This window comes from Strigops habroptila, chromosome 10 (genome assembly GCF_004027225.2).
Source record: "Strigops habroptila isolate Jane chromosome 10, bStrHab1.2.pri, whole genome shotgun sequence".
NCBI lineage: Eukaryota > Metazoa > Chordata > Aves > Psittaciformes > Psittacidae > Strigops > Strigops habroptila.
The window spans coordinates 5,356,740-5,375,212 of record NC_046359.1 but is presented as its reverse complement, the minus strand read 5'-3'; the positions used below and the strand labels follow the sequence as shown (position 1 = coordinate 5,375,212).

General features: G+C 46.1%; 1 protein-coding gene across 2 annotated transcripts; it reads right to left on the bottom strand.

Moving 5' to 3' along the window:
• Window positions 1–396: 396 nt before the first annotated feature.
• On the bottom strand, window positions 397–14,216 carry ZC3H12D (zinc finger CCCH-type containing 12D). Of its 2 annotated transcripts, XM_030500200.1 has the most exons (6): window positions 13,712–14,216; window positions 11,214–11,645; window positions 6,299–6,438; window positions 5,095–5,329; window positions 3,227–3,333; window positions 397–2,506 (listed from the first exon to the last, which is right to left on the bottom strand). In XM_030500200.1, the coding sequence occupies exons 2-6, from the start codon at window positions 11,582–11,584 to the stop codon at window positions 1,488–1,490; spliced, it is 1,872 nt and encodes a 623-aa protein (XP_030356060.1). In that variant the 5' UTR covers window positions 11,585–11,645; window positions 13,712–14,216; the 3' UTR covers window positions 397–1,487. The 2 variants fall into 2 exon arrangements, with proteins under 2 accessions (XP_030356060.1, XP_030356059.1); XM_030500199.1 differs by lacking the exon at window positions 13,712–14,216 and having other exon boundaries at window positions 11,214–12,805.
• Between the last annotated feature and the right edge of the window lie 4,257 nt (window positions 14,217–18,473).

The window sequence follows — 18,473 nt, the reverse complement described above, 5'->3', positions numbered from 1 at the left end:
AACTGTTATGTTCTGTGAAGAGAGATGATACCCCCAAACTCACAATTAGGATTTCTTGGAGCCCACCATGTGGCCATAGAAGATCGAACTGATACAGTGTACTTGCTTCCTGGAGATTCTTTAAACAACACTAACCAAAAAAAGCTGCTGGTGGTTTCCAGAGAGAAATAGGTCAAACTGTCACCACTTTCAAATCATGCATCATGTGATGATGTCACTAAAGGTCACTTTTTCTGGAAGCAAAAGAATTCAGCATTGTCAGTGAGGGCCGTGTTTAAATCCTGCTCGGGACCAACACCACCAATTAGGAAAACCTAACAGAAGCACTGCAGGGTCAGAGCATTTGTAAATCCCACCTAAACATGGGGCTCAGTGAAGATCAGTGCTAAGAGTAATGGAAAAATAAAATAAAAAGGGAAAAAGGCAACATTATTCAGAACAAAGTGTTCTAGGTGACCACTTTATAATGTGTTAAAGCATTTTTAAACCATGTCATACTGACATACTTAAACTTTGGTATAATGCTAAAGCCCTTCAGCTTCAACCTTAATATTTGAATTATAACCCGAAGAATTCAGTGGAATAATGCGGAGATTAGCAGCTTTACAGCTTACTGAAGATCAAACATGTCCCAGCAGAGCACGGTTTAAATGTTTACAATCATAAATCAGCTGGATAGTTGCATTATGGGACCATGTTTGGTAGTTCAGGGTGAAGTCAACAATAGGACTTTTTTCTGATACAAGAGACACTTCAAAGCTTTCCCCCTCCCCTTGGCATCATCTGTGTTTCTCGTTTTTAATTAACAACCCTAAGCCCTCAGTCCACATCAGGACTTGACTTACACTGAAGATGACTTCCCTGATTTGACTTACATTGTATGTGATCCCTCAGAAACGTAGCTGCAGCTACCTTCAGGTGCTCTGCTGCACCTCCACACCTCTGCTAGTGACTCTATGTGTTCACAGCATTGGTTTATAAACACAAGATGTATCTTTGAAAGCTCACTGATACAGGCAATGATATGGACTCAAAGTTGCCTTCTAGCAGAGAGCACAGCCCTGTGTTAGGAGAAACAGGCCAAATTACTTTTTGCCTATAGCCGAAAAAGTAGGCATGGGAGTTCTATGGAAAGCCCTTCACATGGAGCATGGTTCTTTTACAATAGTTGTTGAACAATAGGTTGGGATTTTTAAAACATGTCTAGTGTTTCAAGGCATCAATGAAGACCTCTGCCATCCTGAACCCAGACACCGGTGTGGTTCAAATGCTAACAGGGAGGCGAATGAGATCCCACTGCAGTGAATGGCAGCCTTTGTCTTGACTTGGTGCCCCATGTGGCATATCTGGTTGATGCTTAGACCTGTGGTCCCAGAACAGCTATAACCCTTGCCATATAGCCCTTTAATAACACTCAGTTAAGCCTCACAGTAGCATGTTCTTTCCACAGGACTTGTGCTTGTCAGGAAAGGTTTGATCTGGAAGCTTCACAAACTTCTGTGTCTTTGAATCAGTAAAGTCAAGATAGCAATATCCTTGATATCAGGGTACAAAGCCATGATGTGGTTCACGTCACTGTAAGGGAAAAGGGAGCACAGCTCCCTGTGTATGCTGGCTTGCTGGGCAGAGGGTGGCCTTACAGCTCGGGTGGGCCAGTGGTCACTGTAAGAGGCATCAAGGTATGTGTGGGCTTTCTGGAAGAAGCCCAGTCCATTGCTGGTGTCTAACAGAAAGGGCTGCTGTGGGGGCTGGCTGGGGAAGCGGTGCTGCTGCTGCTGCAGGTGATGCTCACTGTACGAGTGAGGCAGGTCAGGGGGAAGAGCTGTGGACTGTGGTAAAACGTGATGCTGAGCCCCCAGGGCCTGTCTGTGCTGAGCACTACCAGCGACACAGCGGCTGCTCTGACTGACCCTGTGCATGCTGCCGCACTCCTGAGGCCAGCTGTGGCCTGGGCACATCCCACCTTGGACGGGCAGGAGCACCGTTTGCTGGAAAGGGCATCCTGGTAAGCTGGTGTGGTCCAAGCTCTGGCGGTGATGGAGCGAGTATGGGTCACTGAATCGGTGTGGGCTGTCCATCACCCCTCTGTCCTGACATGTGTGCATGGACCAGTTGTAGCTGTAGGTGTTGTCACCAATGGATAGCGCTGACATCTTCTCCAGGAGTGAATGGTCTTGCCAAGGCTCTGGCTGTAGCAAATGCCGGTCGAGATGCAGGTCAGAGCCAGGGCTGCTGGCCCAGGCACTGGATGGCTGCTCAGAACGGCTCCCCTGGGACCACCCTGGGTAGCAGGAAGCCCCTGTGCAGCCGGCAGCTTCTCGCAGGGTTTCTGTGCAGGAGCCACGGGGCACAGGCTCTCCTCCAGTCCTGTACGGTTCTTCCTCTTTCCCCACACTTAATGGGACATTTATTTTAGCCCTGAGCTCATCAGCAACTGAGAGCTGAGCTTGCTGTGGTCTCTCCGGGTGGTAAAATTTGCATTTATTGCCATAGGTGCATTTTTTACCTGAAACAATTAAAAAAATCAAAACAGGAAGTTATCGCTAGCACCACGTCAGTTAACCCACTCATCACTTCTCTCCAGCACTGTGCGTTCGCAGGGGCATGGGGAGCACAAACAGCAAAAGGGAAGTAGCTGTTTTCCGGTTCAGAACTTTTGACCCCAGATTTACATATTGCTGACCGAAATAGCAAGGGGAAGCAGCAGTGAAAGCAAGTTTCTGCTGTTTTGGAAGTGTCTGAAATTCATTTATGTTCTGGTTGCTGCTCTCAGTGGGCTGGGAGACCTGCTGCTATAAAGGCTTGATTTAAAATGTCATGTATAAGGATTTACCTCTGAGAAATCTGCACATTACTGGAAAGCTGTTGGGTGGGGAGACGGAAGTGTTTGGATGGCTGTTTGCCATTGAAGTAAGTGCCACAGTGCAAGTCCGCTCTGCAAAGTGAAAACTATGTGCAGGCTGGAGCATCAGCATGGCTGCAGTGCATGGTTTGGGTGCTGTGTGTAACAGGCAAGGACAGGGGAGCCAGAGCTGTTGCCTTTGCTGAGGCTGAAGCCACTTAAGCGGGAAAGGAAAGAAAGCATCACACGTTTGAGCAGCCCCGACCCAAGTCCCAGCCACACAAAGCAGGATAGCACATGGTGATGGCCCTTAGTCGAAGCAAAGTGCTGCTGGGAAGCAAGGGACAAGAAGCAGAGGGGTTCACAGCACGAGGAGAAACCCACCATAGGGGCAAGGCTGCCATTTTGGTTCAGGAAGCACTGGCTTTTTGCTGAGGAAGTTATTAAGAGTGGGTCCGTGCCGGCCTAGCGGGTCGTCAGGAGGCATAAACCTGAGAAAGGAAAAAGCCACAGGGGTAACAAAAATACGTTTTTAGCTTTAGGAGCTAATGTGCCACCACAGCTTGTGGCACAAGCTTAGGGCAGAAAAACTTGTGATCCTTTTGTGGCCTGGCCTTCAGGAGCCAGGGTGTCCTCCTAGCCCCAGTGCCCTGCTGCCTGCCAAGACATCAATACTTCAGCTTCACGTAGCTGTTGTTTTTCCCTAACAACATAAAACAACTGGAAAGGCACAGCAGCTTGGTGCTGCTCTGGCCAGCCAGAAGGCCCAGCTGTGGCAGCATCCTCTTTCTCTGAAGCAGCAGCAGCAAACTCTTCTGTGGTCCGAGCACTGCAGTCCTCACCCTCAGCTCCCTTCCACAGCAAACTCACTTTTCTCTTACTAAATACTTGTAGGAGAATGAGGACTAAAAATCCAGAAGTTAATTCAGAGCTACAGCTGATTACTTGTGATAAACAAGCCCAGCCTTTTTCAAGGATTCTGTAAAGGCTTCCCACTACAAGGCCTGCAAAATGCTCAAATAAAACTGTTTATTCTTCTATGCCAATATGTGAACGTGATGCTTCAGGGAGAAACCTGATTGGTATCCCTGGACTTGTTTGCAAATGAATCTGCAGTGCACTGAACCATGGATAAACCCTTCGTTGGATGAAGGGAGTGGTGGGCAGGAGGGAAAGGAGGCACCCAGAGAATTTGGTTATCCACAGAATGGGACCGAAACCTCCAACTTCAGGCTGTGGATTTAGAGAGGTTCTCAAAGCTGTGCAAGAAGGTCTTGCTGAAACTATTCAAAAGGGCTTCACAGTAATAGCTAGACTTTCTGAGGAAAGGGTTCTGAAAAGGTCCAGCAATCCCTGTGAAATAGGAAGGAAAATATCACGCAAATATTTGTAACCCATTGGTAACTAGAGAAGAAGCCTGGTGATAGTTGGAGATAAGGGGCTGGAGATTTGAGAGATACAGTATGCTGATGTTCAGTGACTACATTTCTGTGAACAGCGTTACAGGGAAACTGAAACCCAGTGCCAAGCACTCCCATCCAATTCTGGTGGCAGGAGAGCCAAGTCTCCATCCTGACCCATGGAGAATGCCACGGTGTAAGACAGCTTCTCCGCTCACACTCGTCCATGCACAATGGATGCCTCTGAGTGCATTTCCCCAGCCAAACTGATGGCTAATGAACACCTCTGCTACTAGAAATGTCGGAGAAGGACGGTACATACAGACTGAGGAGCATACAGCTCAGTCTTGCAGGCATGGTGCATGTACCTTAATGAAAACCTTCCAGAGTGGGGATGGGTACGGGCCAGAGAGACCAGCTTCTCGTCTCTCTTCTTCTAGAAAGTTATGATTACAAAAGCATAGCAAAAAGTGCTCTTCTGCCTTTAAGGGAATTAAAAATACTGCCAGACAGCTAGCCTCCTTTCACAGATTTAATTCTGTTTCTTATATGAAATAGAAATTAAAAGATACCAAGCCTCAGTTTAATATTCGAGTTGGATAGGAAAGAAGCAAAGCTGGTCACTAATGCTGCCATTCAAATAGACAAGTTCATTGAAGGGTGACATGGGGGCTTTAAGACCAGAGCTGAGGGAGGAGGAACTAAATAAATGAGATATAAGAAAAGTTATGGTAAATTCCTTTCAGAAAAAGGCTTGTGTATTCTGCCACTGGTGAGAGGTGCATTGATGTCGGAGCTGACTTGGCCCATAATGTTTAAATTCAAGAGTGTTTAACAACAGCTGTCTCTTACCTGTTACTGACAAAAGAGTACATGAGTAGCCGCTGCTCAATAAACCATTTCCACTCAGGGTTTTCATTCTGGAGATCCCGGTAATTGTCATTGGAAACAATGACTCCATCTTTCTCGTAAGCAACTTTCACTATATAGCGGTCATCGTAGCAAACTACCCTCTTGCCTTTCACCTTCCGGGATGGGGTGTACACGAGGATCGATTGCTTTTCAAGCTCTTCGAGAATGTGCTGATCTGGTGGGGTGGTTGGCACAAATAGAAGGGGAAAAAAAATTAACAAGAGAAACTAATTAGTTAATACTGACCGGGTCTCGGTCATGTGCTAGAAACCTACAAGAATCTAAAGAAGTTTCAGCACTTTACACAACTTACAGTGGTGTGGTTTTCAGATGCACTGATATCTGGTGATTATTTGACAGCTTGAAAATTTGGTCTTTTACAAAACCATCCACTCCCAAAATTTGAGGTGCTCTTTTTTTGATTTTTATCTGTAAAGGATGGCTTGAATTCTACACCAGAGGCACTGTAGTGTCCCTTTTACCCTGCAGGATGGCTCAAAATCAGCCCTGATATGTGCTTTACCTAGAGATAAAATGTGCCTAATAAAATAAATAAATAAATACATTTCTTTTGCTGCTATTTTTGTGCTGTGCAGAAAGGTGGATCCCCAGCCACCTCATCTGCAGGCACTAAACTGCTGGCACAAATCTGGCTGATTCATATCCATACAAACTGAACTTTGCCACCCTCCACAGACTTCAGCTGATGCATTTCTTTCTCCTGGAAGAGGAACCCATGCAGCTCCTGTGTCAGAGTAAGAGGCTAACAGGTAATACTAATTCAATAGTGAATACTTTGGATACTGTCACCTTTGGGCAATGCGTGCAACGATGTAGTCATCTCCTGGCTGGCCTTAAAAGGTCTGCAGACTCATTGCAAGCTGACAGGCTCCTTTAACTCAGCTGGCAGCAATTTGTGCTTGTAAAGCAGAAGGTTCAAAGCAGTATAACAAAGCCTTGTAAGCAGATTTAGCTGCTAGCCAGGAGTGTGAGGCAATAAAGTAATGACTAATTTAAGTGATGGAAACGTGATACACAGCTTGCACTTCACTTATCTTCACAGGACAGAACTGTACTGTTCACACTCCCCTGTCTCCAAACTGCACCTAATGGTTGCCAAATGATGCCCAGGATGGTGACCTACCTGCAATGGGACGCTCTTGTCGAGGGGGCTCCTTCCTCCAGAGTGGAACAAAAACCTTGATGTACGTGTGCCCTCTCTCTCGAAACCAATCCACGGCCAGCTGGATCCCCCAGCAGGAGAACACCTCTTTGTTTCCGTGACTATAATAAAACACAAGAGGAGGATGGTGAGGCAAAGCTTTCAAGAAGCTGAATTCTCTTTAACTGAGCCATTAATTAAAAGGCAAAACAAACAGCTTCTGTGTCATTCACCAGTTTCCAAGAAAACAACCTGGGCAGGGTGTCCTGGCTGGACAGAACCAAACATTTCCTCCAGCAGAAAAAAATACTTGTTATCTGAAGAAGTTTGGATATTTAAAAACAGAGGTGTCCTAAGCCCCATTTCTATGACACGCCGCTACCCAAGCCTGTTGCACATGCGTGTTTCTTTCATCTGTATCTGGATGGACTTGGGACCTAGAGTACCAGCAAGATATTGGGCTGTGTCAGACCCTTCACGTGCCTTGTCTGATAACAGTTTGGGGAGTAAGAGGTTCTTCCAGCACACGCAGAACCCATGAGGCGCTCCTATGAGAAACAAAATGTGGGTGTTTTCTTCTGTCATAACAGTGACATCAGGGATTTTAATGCCTGAAGAGGCTGCAGTCGTGATCACAGGCCATTCAACTGCTAACCTCTCCTGGAAACAGGAGTCTAACTATGGGAGAAGGAAAACTGCAAAAGGCAGGATGGGAAATGCAGAGACCCTAATCCAGGACTTCAAAAAAAGGGTCAAGACCTCAGTGGAGACAGCCACAGGCACCTCAGGCACATGTTTATCTTGCCCTAATTGGTGGATTTTTGTCTTCACTGCATAGAGAGGTAGGAAAGTCCTGGGACAGGTGCTGCAGAGGATGCAGGCAAGGTGAGTTCTGAAGAATTATCAGTATTTAGAGCAAGACACAGAAAATCTCGATGAAAACAATTAGGGGTGGTATCCTTCCTAAGTTCCCCCACCTTGAAAGTTCTTATTGCTTGTAATTCGCTACAGAGCAGTGCCCTTGAAAGGGAAGGTCATTTGTTAACCACCTCTGCACAAAGAAACAAAACCAAACTCTACACAAAGTCCTAAAATGGATAAATGCCCTCCCAGTATCTACACAAACCTTGTCCTTGTACTTTGAGCTTACTGGATAATATCACCACAGTCTCACTCAGGCTTTCACCTCTGCAAACAGACTTGTAAATGACTCACTTGGTTACTACACCTACCTGCAGCGATGGACCAGTCGAGGACGATGCCACAGTCCTAAATGCCTCTCCCACTGCCCCCCAGTAATTCGTCTCTAGATTCTGCCTACATCAATCTCAAAACCAAAGCTCCATCTTACACTAAGAAAAGTTTCATTGCTGAGACAGTGACCACAAATGAAAAACAGTACAGTCTGGAGGAAGAAACCTGGGGGGGGGGTTTATTAGTAGACACCCAGGCAATAGGAAGTCTTAAAAAACCCTCACCAACAATGAATTGTCTGAAGTGCTCAACACATCTAATCTCTATTCTAGAACAGCTGTTGTGTTTGGTTTTAAAGGATAGGATCTACCCAGGATACGTATAAAGTCACCTGGATGGGTGAGTTGGAAATTCAGGTGACTTTTTCAGATAACTGCCATTAAAAGGAAGTCAAGGTACATCTTTAATGTCACTACTCAAACAAAATCCAACAACAGCCTGCTTCGGCTACTCGTATGTATAACCCTGGCAGCTTTAGGAAGGCAGATCTAGATGTACCCCCAGAGCAGAAGGTAAAGAACTCAAGGGCAAGTGATTTGCCCAAAATGCCAAGCACAACAAGTGAGAAGAGGCACCTGGAACTGCTTCTCAGCATTATCACTTAATCCAGTTGCTGCTACATCGCTACAGCAAACCTGGGGAATATGTATCTAAAATAGTTTGTTCTTGGTGCACAGCAGTGTCAACACAACTGAGCAGCAATGTCTGCCGTGCAACAGAGCAGGGGCTTCAAAATGTCACATTCTCCCTGTGTGGTGAATCTGTGCTGCCTGACACAGACTGGCTCCTGTCAGTCACCTTTCCCACACGCACCCACAGTCCATGGACCATGACTGATCTGGTGTAACTCAGTCCCATCTCTCTCCCTCCTGCCAACAACAGGGTACATTGCACTCAGGTCACAGATCAGCAGGGCCCATCTCAGAAGCTGAAGCAGCAATTTGGCTTCACTGTGACTCCAGCGATTAATCCATAATTAGCACACAGTAACTCCTTTTTAAATTGTGCAATTCCAACCCTTCTGAGGAGAAGTTTAGTCAAAACAACTCCTTTTGAAAACTGTGAATGGCCCCATTTCCGTATAGTTGTGATACAGCGTCAGACGCAGCTTTGACTGAAGGGAGAGAGCCCAAAGCAGGACTCCTCTGGTCCAGGAAAAGGCCACTGTACGTATCACTAACCTTGCTAAACCATCCTGCCTGCTTCCCATGGATAGGCAGGAGACAGGTAAGCTGCTCATTACATCTGAGGAAAACGCAAAGTATACTGAGATGCTTGACTAGTGAGACTTGCTCAAGGCAAGGTTATTTTCCATTCAGTTTGTATGGACAGGCTGATTGATGATCAGAGACCGCCAACTCACTTATTTAATTACTCTGGGTAAGACAGAAATGCAAATGCTTGAGGTATTTTCCTCCACAGAGGTAATTGCCTCTCCAAGCTTCAACTTCCTGACATCTTCATCCCTAAACTGCTGCTTCTCCTGCACTTCTATGGTTGTTGGTGTTGATGATGACATTTTCCCGGCAAGGAAACCTAACATCCCTTTTCCCTGACTTCTGCAAACATCCCTTCTCTGTCTGACAGCAGCAAGCCAGAAACATTAAAGAGAGGATACCAAAAGCACTCACCAAACCTATCCCATTAGCCAAAGTAAATGACATTCAATATCACTTTGAAAGGCATTCAGAGGAGGAAAGCAGCTCCTTCCAGGCTGCATTGGTTCAATTCTCCATCATCAAAGTAGTCTCTAGCTTTATCAAGACAGAGTTTGGGGATGTCTGAGAAGAGCTGTAGAACCTTTGCCTTTCTGAAACTCAAAAGTACTTCACATTCCTCTAATTTCTTTTAGGTGAAAGATGAGGAATTCACAGGAGAACACCAGCCTTCAATAATCTAGCAGGTAACCATCTCTCAGACTCACGTTTTGGAAATTATACTACAAAAAGATTTAGATGTTACATGCCAGAAGCATGGGTGGCTTCTTGAAAACCCGTTTAGGTGGGCATGTGGTCTGGGACAACAATACAGCATGGTAGCTCAAGACATTTGCAGCACACATCTGTAATGATGCTTGTTTTAAATAACTTCTGTCCAGCAAGCTCCTGTGCATGGCCTGGCACAGCAGGGTGATCTCGGTGCTTTCCCAGAGTATTCCAAGATCAAAACATGCCCTATTTCATTAGCCACCAACCTACGCTGGGCCTCCTGCTCAGTGGCAAAGGCACATCTTCTGCCACCGTGCAAACAACACTGTTCTCTGCCTTGTCCACCTCTAAAAAAGCCCTGGTAAATTGGTGAGGACAAGGTTGTGCCAGGAGAATAGAGCACGTGGCCAGTCAGAGGTACTATTGCCCCTAACACAATGAGAGGGGTAGGTGCTCAGCTCAGCCACTTCTTTTGCAGAGGCAAGAAGGACACTCTAAGGAGGGTCTAGGGTGAAAATGCAAATGGAGGCAGGAGATCCTAACAGCTTCTGACCCGGCCAAAGCTGAGCGGTTCTGCTCTGATGTGTATGTCTCATTCATGAGCTGCCCTAAGCAAGGAACCCCTTGGTTTTGAATAGGATTTCTCCCTTCACCCAGAAGATGGCATAATTTGCTTATTCTACAGTTGCTCTGGATGTGCTTGTCCACCTTGCCCTCTAACCAGAGGGAATGTGGTCTCATCTCACCTCACAGCAAAGCTAACCCTCCTCTGCCCTCTCCCAACTTGCGGGGACAGGCTTGGCCCTGCTGAGTGGACAGGGAAGTTAACAGGGAAAAACAATGGATAGACAGTGTGTCCTGGACTCTCAACCATCAGGGCTTCTGGCCCTTGGTATTGTGCATGTAAACAGAGGGAAACCCACTGCTGCCTTTGCATTTCCCATCCACGTGGATGCGCCAGGTTCCCCATCAGTAAGAGTGCTTTCACAGTGTCAGGACACTGCTTAGGAAATGCAATTGGCGAGGATGGGATGCTATGAAATTTCCCAGAAGCAGAACTAATAAAGAAGGAAACAAGACTATTCAGTACCTGTCAACTATCAATTCCCTCATATTTCTGTAAAAATGAAGCCAAATCAAAAACTAACAAAAATATACAATCCAGGAACATTTGCAAGTCAAAACAATACAACTGTGATGTTGTTAGGAACCATAGTAACTTATCTTTATTTTCCCTCTCCTTCTTAGGTTAGTTAGGCTGTTCTATCTGTTCAACAGTTTTTCCTGAAAACACCTCAGCATATAGATTTAGAAGCCCTAGGTATCCATTTGAAAAGGCAGGGAAACATCAGTGGTGAACCAAAAGGAAGAGAGAGCTGCTGAATCATACAGCCATAAACAGCAGAGGTTAGCTGGCTGTTGGCTTATAAAAGGTCAAAATGCAGAGCGAGCCAGTGATTGCATCTGGCCTGTGTATTTATGGGCATAGAGACAGCAGGTCCCTAGAAGCTGTGCCTCAGCCAAAGAACAGGAACAAGTGGTGGTTCATACGTTACACATCAAATACATCAGTGCACCCCTCACCTGAAGAAAACATACTTCAAGCCATCAGCGTTAGAATTCAAAACTTCACAGGAATAGAATCATAGAATCATAAAATCAATTAGGTTGGAAAAGACCTTAAAGAGGGATCCCTTTTAGGATACAGAGCTCACCTCATTGCAACATTGCTGCCGTCAATCACAATGGGTCGCAAGTAATCGGAAGAATCTCTTTCACCCTCTCCAAGCCACTTCGACCCTGGTGTAGTGCTAGATGATCCACGGGCAACAAGTTTTAGCGTGGAAGGCTGAGCTTGGCTCTCCAGAGCTTGAGGTTTGCTCCCCATCCGAATCAGCTCTTTCAGCACATCATCCTCCAGGGCCTCTTGGCCCAGGTTCTCCAGCACTTTGCAGATGTCCTGCTTACCATAGCCCAGCTTGCAGAAGAAATCCAGCTTGCTTTGGTGCACTTCCACACCTGCTGTAGAAACTTCTCCAGAGTGTGGTGGCACTGGTTTGCTAGGAAGTGAACTGGCCAATGCCATCTTAGCAGGTTCCTTTAAACCCACTGCTCCTGTCTTCCCAGCCTTGTCCAACGGGCATCAGCTTTAAGGAGGGAGAGATCAGAAACAACAAAACACAGGTTTTAAGGAAGAACGTGCAATCTCAGTTGTTTGCCTAGTGTACAGCAAAGAGACTACCTGATCTCTGAAGAGACTCTCCAGTCTTCTCTCAGCATTAAAGCATCTTTCTGGTCCATTCTTGTTTATAAAGCCCTGGAGTGTCCCATGCAATGTTTGTCACGTTCCAGGAGTTATGTCAGACAGTTGTCATCCTACTTCATGAGCTATGCAGCCTGTCTGTACACAAACACGCTGTATGCGTAGATGTGTTCTTCAGGCTTATCTCACAGGAAGTGATACGAAGGACAGTGTAACCGGGGATTTTCAGTGTGCTCAGTGTGGTTTGCCAGCCACCGATACAGATCTGTTGAATGTTGTTGTATAGGCTCAGGTGCCATGGTAATTGAGCAAGTGTAGCAAAATTCATTGAGTGAGTTAAGGAAACATGTTGTTTGCGAAGTACCTGGGAACCCTGAATGTTTTTTTATAGCTCTGTCTTTCCTAGTATGTGTCTGTCTGTGTACACATGGACATACCTTACGAAATTCTGTCACTTATCTGTTCCCATGATGCCTGGCTTACTCTTTTCCTGTTATTCACTATTTCACTGAGGAGTTTTCCATTCAGAGGAGCAGCTTGTTTTTTGAAAGCCATCGGGGCAGTGGTTGGAAGCAGCAGTCTGAGAAATGCTTTCAATTTCACTTACATTTATAGTCTGATAATTCAGAAATGAGTGTGCAGAAGTAGCAGAAAGCTGCTTTAAGCTTCTCCAGAACTGCACTGTTTGCATTTCTGGTCTAAACAGTAAATGAAGGTGATGGGTAGCATACACAGGCATACCCAGAGATGCTTCAGCCCAACAAGTGTGACAAGAGAAGGACATACACGGTGACCACTCATCCATCCAGCCAAACTTCTCCAGTCAGTGCTGGCATGCTTGCACCAAAGCTTCTCTTGCCACATCTCTGCAATTATTGGTGCTACCTGGAAAAGCTGTGGCTGGCTCTGCTACCCACGTGTAGCATGTAAGGGTGGCTCTCTTCGCCCCACAATTGTGGTCAGTAAGTGATGCAGGATTAATTGACCAAACAACTACCTCCATGACAAGCCCAGAGCCATGACCACACTGCACCCACTGGCTCCCCTTCCCAGTCCACCCGGCACACCGAGGCATTAAGAGCTCCCTCCTCCCCTGGGCTCTGGGGAATAAATCTGCATTGGGTTCAGTTAATTTAAAACTGATTAGTTCAGCAGGAAGACATGGTAATTAGTTATAACCCCACCTTATACAACTTTGACCTTTACTTTTCTACGTAGCCTTACAACTCTCAGGTGTAAGTAGTGGTATAAGTAGTGGTTATATTCTAATTCCTCATCTCGAATGATGTTAAAGAACAATTTTTGCCTAGTCCTTCCACCAGGAGCTTGCTCCACTTGGGAACCACCTGAGTAGGTCCAGGTGCCCCGCAGGAATGTGTTTAAGCAGCACTTCCACTCCAGCAGCCTCAGGCCACACACCAGCTTAACTCAGGGGTCTGGGGCTCCTCAAAGCCCTCACCACAGCCCTGTCCTGCCCAAGCAGGGACAGAGGGGACACAGGGGACACAGCCCAGATGGACCTGGTATTGGTCAAGGCAGAGCGGGTTTGGGTCTTCTCTAGGCTAGGCTGTGCACCGGGGGCATAGCAACTGCTCCTTGCGACGATAGTGTTCCCCCTCACACCGTGGGTCTGGGCCACCTCTTCTTCTTCCTCTGTCCCTGAGAATCACGCTGCAAACCACTCCGAGTCTGCCAGCCCATTCAAGCCCTTCCATGAGCTGCCTCCCTGAAAGAAGATGGGCTGCTCTGCTTTTAGAAAAACAGCAATTTTTACTTTCACAAATCAGAGATGCACATGGACTCTTCAAAACAAGACCAGTGATTTCATGTCCTGATGACTAAGAAAATATTCGCCTGCCTCTTCCCTGCTGCATTAGCCAAAAATAACAAAGCCGAGCCCGGCGAGTTTGAGCTGTGCACGCAGGCAGCCCCGCTCGCCCTGCACCTTACCTGACGGCTGCTCTTTCTGTGTCCCAGCAATATTGTCCCACCATTCATGAGAAGCTGATTCCGAACAGTACCGGGCTCACAAGGAAGTCGTCAGCCCGTATTTAGAGGCTTTATTGCAAGGCTGATGTCAACCAAGAGCAAACAAGTGCAGTGAGCAGGTTATAGCTCTACAGGAAGGTTTTACTTCCTCATTTGGCTGGCTGAGCTCTCATTTAACTGCACAGGTTGATAAACTCTCACTTCAGTTTTCAAAAGGAAAAAAACCGAAAGAGATAAAAAAAGAGGTGGTTCCCAGCACATCTCAGATCTGTCACAGGCAAAGATTAGTCAAACCCGCCCTGGCTGGGGTCCACAACAGTAGGCAGTAAGAAAAGGGCATATGAATTCTGGGGCAAGTGAAATTTTTGCACCAAGGATGCTCTCCCGGGTTATTTCAGGCTCATTCCCAACATCGGGCACATTTCTGACATTCAGGGATGTATGAAAAAAAAAATGTTTTAAAAATCAACATATTACTTAGCACCTGATATTGCAAAGCCTCATCAAGCACCTCCACATGTGAGGGACCCTGTGCTGGGAGACTGCAGTAGACCAGCCAAAATCAGGGAAACCCACCTAACCTACAGCTGCCTCGGTCAAAAGACTACCTCGGAGACACGCAGCCTGTCCACAACAAAGACCTACAGGCACTTCCCAATAGAAAGCTGAGGTTTTCCTGTGCTTGTTCCTTACCTTGCTGCAAACAAACATGCCCCTAATACACTTTTATGCACCCGGAAGTGTCGGAGACTCAAGGAGAGGTTAACCTCTGGGACCCTTTGGATGCTGCAGACAGCTCTGCCCACAGCTGTGCAAGGAGAGCACCTCTGCACCATTGCAAGGTGACACACCAGAGCAGGGCTGCCCCTTCCCAGCCAGAAATTGCCCCCTACATGCATACTCTGTGGGAGGAAGCAGAGTGGCCAAACACCCTGTAGTGGCATCCTCTTTAATCCAAAGAACGGCTGCTGATGAGCAAGCCTCGCCACCGCTTCCCGGCTGTTTCCAGTCATGGTTTTGTCTTTGCATTGTACCCAGACTCCTGGGAACTCTTTGGGACCCAGCCTGCCCTCCTGCAGTGCTGGGCAGTCATGGGATGGAAGGGCAGCACACTGCCCCATCTAACCTGCTTCTGGCACGGAACTTCCTCTGATCCACAAAGGTCTGGCCAGGCGGGTTAGTGGCTACAGAAACAGGAAAGTGTTCCTAAGGTCACAACTGAAGAAACAAGTCGGCTTTCTGCTGCCTGGAACGGCTGCCATACAAGCAGAACACCTAGAGCCTTTGACTCCCTGGAGAAGAAGGGTCTTCTTTGCTCCATTTAAACTTGCAGAATGCCACATACCTCATCACAAGACCACCACAGGGCAATACTACTGGAAAAGAAAGAGAAACTTGCTGTGTTATTTATAACCCAGGAAGGCAACAGAGCAAAGCATATGACATTTCATGGTATTGTTTTAACTCCTACTTATCAGTAAAACTCTTTTTTACTACATAAATAAGAACAAACAGGAGCTTATAAAAAGAAACGAGAAGGAAATCAGATAGATAGGAGAATTTTGCACTCATCTTTCATTTGTAAGAAATGACTAAACCCGTTGCTGTAAATAGCCATGAGCAAAAGAATTCAACATCATTCAAATCATAGTCAGCCAGGAAGACCCTTACCCAATTCCTGAAATCTGTTAAGAGCCTTTTTGCTAGTTGAGAGACAGGAGACCAGGAGAAATAAGGGAGTATTTTTCATTTTTCAGATGATCTCAAAACCTTTTGCTCACCAGCACATACATCTGAGACCCCAAGGCTGTGGTTTCAGTGTGCTGGGTTTGCCTGGGCTAGAGTTAATTTTCCTCATAGTAGCTAGTATGGGGCTGTGTTTTGGATTTGTGCTGAAATAACACAGGGATGTTTTCATTACCGCTGAGCAGAGCTCACACAGAGCCAAGGCCTTTTCTGCCCTCTCACCACCCCACCAGTGAGCGGGCTGGGGGGGCACAAGAAGCTGGGAGGACACGCAGCCAGGAGAGCTGACCCCAACTGACCAAAGGGATGTCCCACACCACATGCTGTCATGCTCAGCATATAAAGCTGGGAGAAGAAGAAGGAACAGGGGAAGTTCAGAGTGATGGCATCTGTCTTCCCAAGTAACCGTTACACATGATGGAGCCCTGCTGCCCTGGGGATGGCTGAACAATGGGAAATGGTGGATGAATTCCTCGTTCTGCTTTGCTTGTGTGTGCACAGCTTTTGCTTTACCTATCAAACTGTCTTTATCTCAACCCATGAGTTTTCCCACTTTTACTCTTTGGATTGTCTCCTTTACCCCACAGGGCAGGAGAGAGGGAGTAGGTGTGTGAGGCTTAGTTGCTGCCTGGACTTAAACCACAATGGTCCTTTTTGGTGCCCAACAAGGGGCCCAAAGGGTTAGAGATAACAACAGATTTGATTGGAATGTGCTAGATGATTGAATTTAGAGCTGTTACTGCTGTTGAGCTATTAATGGACAGGATCCTGAGCTTGCCACAAGCCCACAAGCTTGGGCTTCCTTGCCTCACTGTATCCTAGAGCCTAGTGCGCTGCTCTTTGCTTTCACCCCTAGCTGCACTACTGTGCTGCTGTGCTTGGCAATATTCTGCTAACAGCAACAGTGATGCTCCTGGGCTGGTGGATGTTGCAGCTCCTGGAGCCTATAGAGAGGACCAAGCATGACTTTCCTGGAGGCTCCCTGTGCAAAACCAGCTTCCTGATGGCGTTAGACTCTCACACGGAAAAAACATGCTCTTGAAACTGGTAGTGTGGAACACCGCAGGTGTTTTGGTCTACACACCCCAGTGAGTATTTGCTTTGCTAAAGGAAACAGTCATTTATTGTATCAGCACAAAGCGTTATTACTGTCTTCCTCATGGGAAAAAGTAGCTGGGAAAATCAAACAAGTGTGGATGGCCATACTACAGTGAAAAGTCTTTAGCCCCTAACCAGCAGGAGACAGTCAGGAGAAAGCAAGTGCTTAATCAAGTGCAGGTCTATTGCCAGGGATATTTTAAATAGTTCCTAGAACTAATACATTCCCCATCCTGCCTCGAGCGAGAATATTCTGCCTTCAGCAAGGCCTGGGTCAGACCTTCAAGCCCTACTCCTGCAATTCAAGCTCCTGGCTTGCTGAGAACAAGGCGGCACCACTACACAGTATGAGCTCTAATCCCAATTTTAAATAGGATTTTTACACACTATTAGGCAAAGTCTAGATGTTTTCTGCCAGGGAAATTCTCTCCCTGTTGGAGACACTGGAAATTGATTTGGAGACAGGCATTCGCTCCCAAAATTTACATCCCAAACGTAACTCTAGGTCCTACTGGATCAGTTATTGATGGGCAGCCCTGCACTCAAGGTGGTATAAAGAGCCAGTATCTTTACAAAAGAGATTTTTACATGCTTGCCAAAATTACCCTCTTTTCTCCTTCTCTGAAACCATGCCACAGTAGTGAGCACTCCATCAGACCACAGAACAGGGAGAACAGAGAAGAACTGATTTCAACAGCACAGCCAATGGCAACTTCTTTTACTTCTTGGAAAATGACAATCCCATTTTAAGATCTGAGGTAGCAGGATCCCAGCTTGGTTTTGCCTAAAATAGCTATTTTTCCTCTGCCTTCTATAAAAAAAAGATACTGCTATTACTCAAGTGCTTTCCACTGGGCTTACAATAAAAAGTACTTTTTACAGTCAGAAAGTCCCAAACAAGTTTCAATTTCAAAAGTTTACTGCTGTTCAGCTTAAGACTTCAGAAAGTCCTTGGAACCATCTTTCAGCTTCGACGATTTATCATATGCTTGGGAGACCTAAACCTTAATACAGTTTGCTGATGCCTTTTAACACAAGCTACTGTGTTTAACCAAAATGATACTGGCTTGCTCACGAAGAAAAAGCACATTCTATCAGTAACCAGCCCAAGAGTTTTCCACAAAAACAGTGCCCTGTAGCAAGTATTTACATGAATCTTACTGTAATTTAAGATTTTTTCAAATTGCTTATACTACACCTATGATTGGTAGGACAGTTGTTACCCATGCTCTAGAAAGCTTACAAACAAACCCCCTAACCCTGTTGTCAATAACATGCAAGTTTTATGTCAAAAAAATCAGGCTATAGGAGGGTGAGATGAACAAAGAGCAGCAACAGATTCAGAAATACTCCTGAACCTCTTCAAAATTTTGAATGTCACTTCTGAAATGTGCAGTTAATACACTTGGCCAAATAACTAGTATGGAGGGAGCTTCATTTTGTTGTTCTTCTTGTTTGGGTCGCTGGTTTGGGATTTTTTTAAGAAGTGGAAGGTAGCAGGTACAGCTTTACCTAGAGAGTAAAGCTTCTTGGCAGCCTAGAACATGGGGCACACGGCATGCTTTGCCATAAACACACTCATGTTCTTTGAGAAGCCATCAGCAAGAAGGCCGACAGCCATCAGGCAGAATACACACCAGGATGAATGCAGGTTTATCATGAATATTTGGGTAACTACTTACTGTGTCATCCATCCCGGAATACCAACCACTTATCCTTACAATCCTTATGCTACTTCTACTGACTTGTGTGATATGCATGGGATTAAAGAGAAATCTTTGTTGCAAAACCCCACCCTCTCTCACTTGCCTTTAAGGCCAGACCCAATTTATATCATGGTGTTAGTTAAGTCCACCTCAAGTCTAGAGAGAGCTGCAGA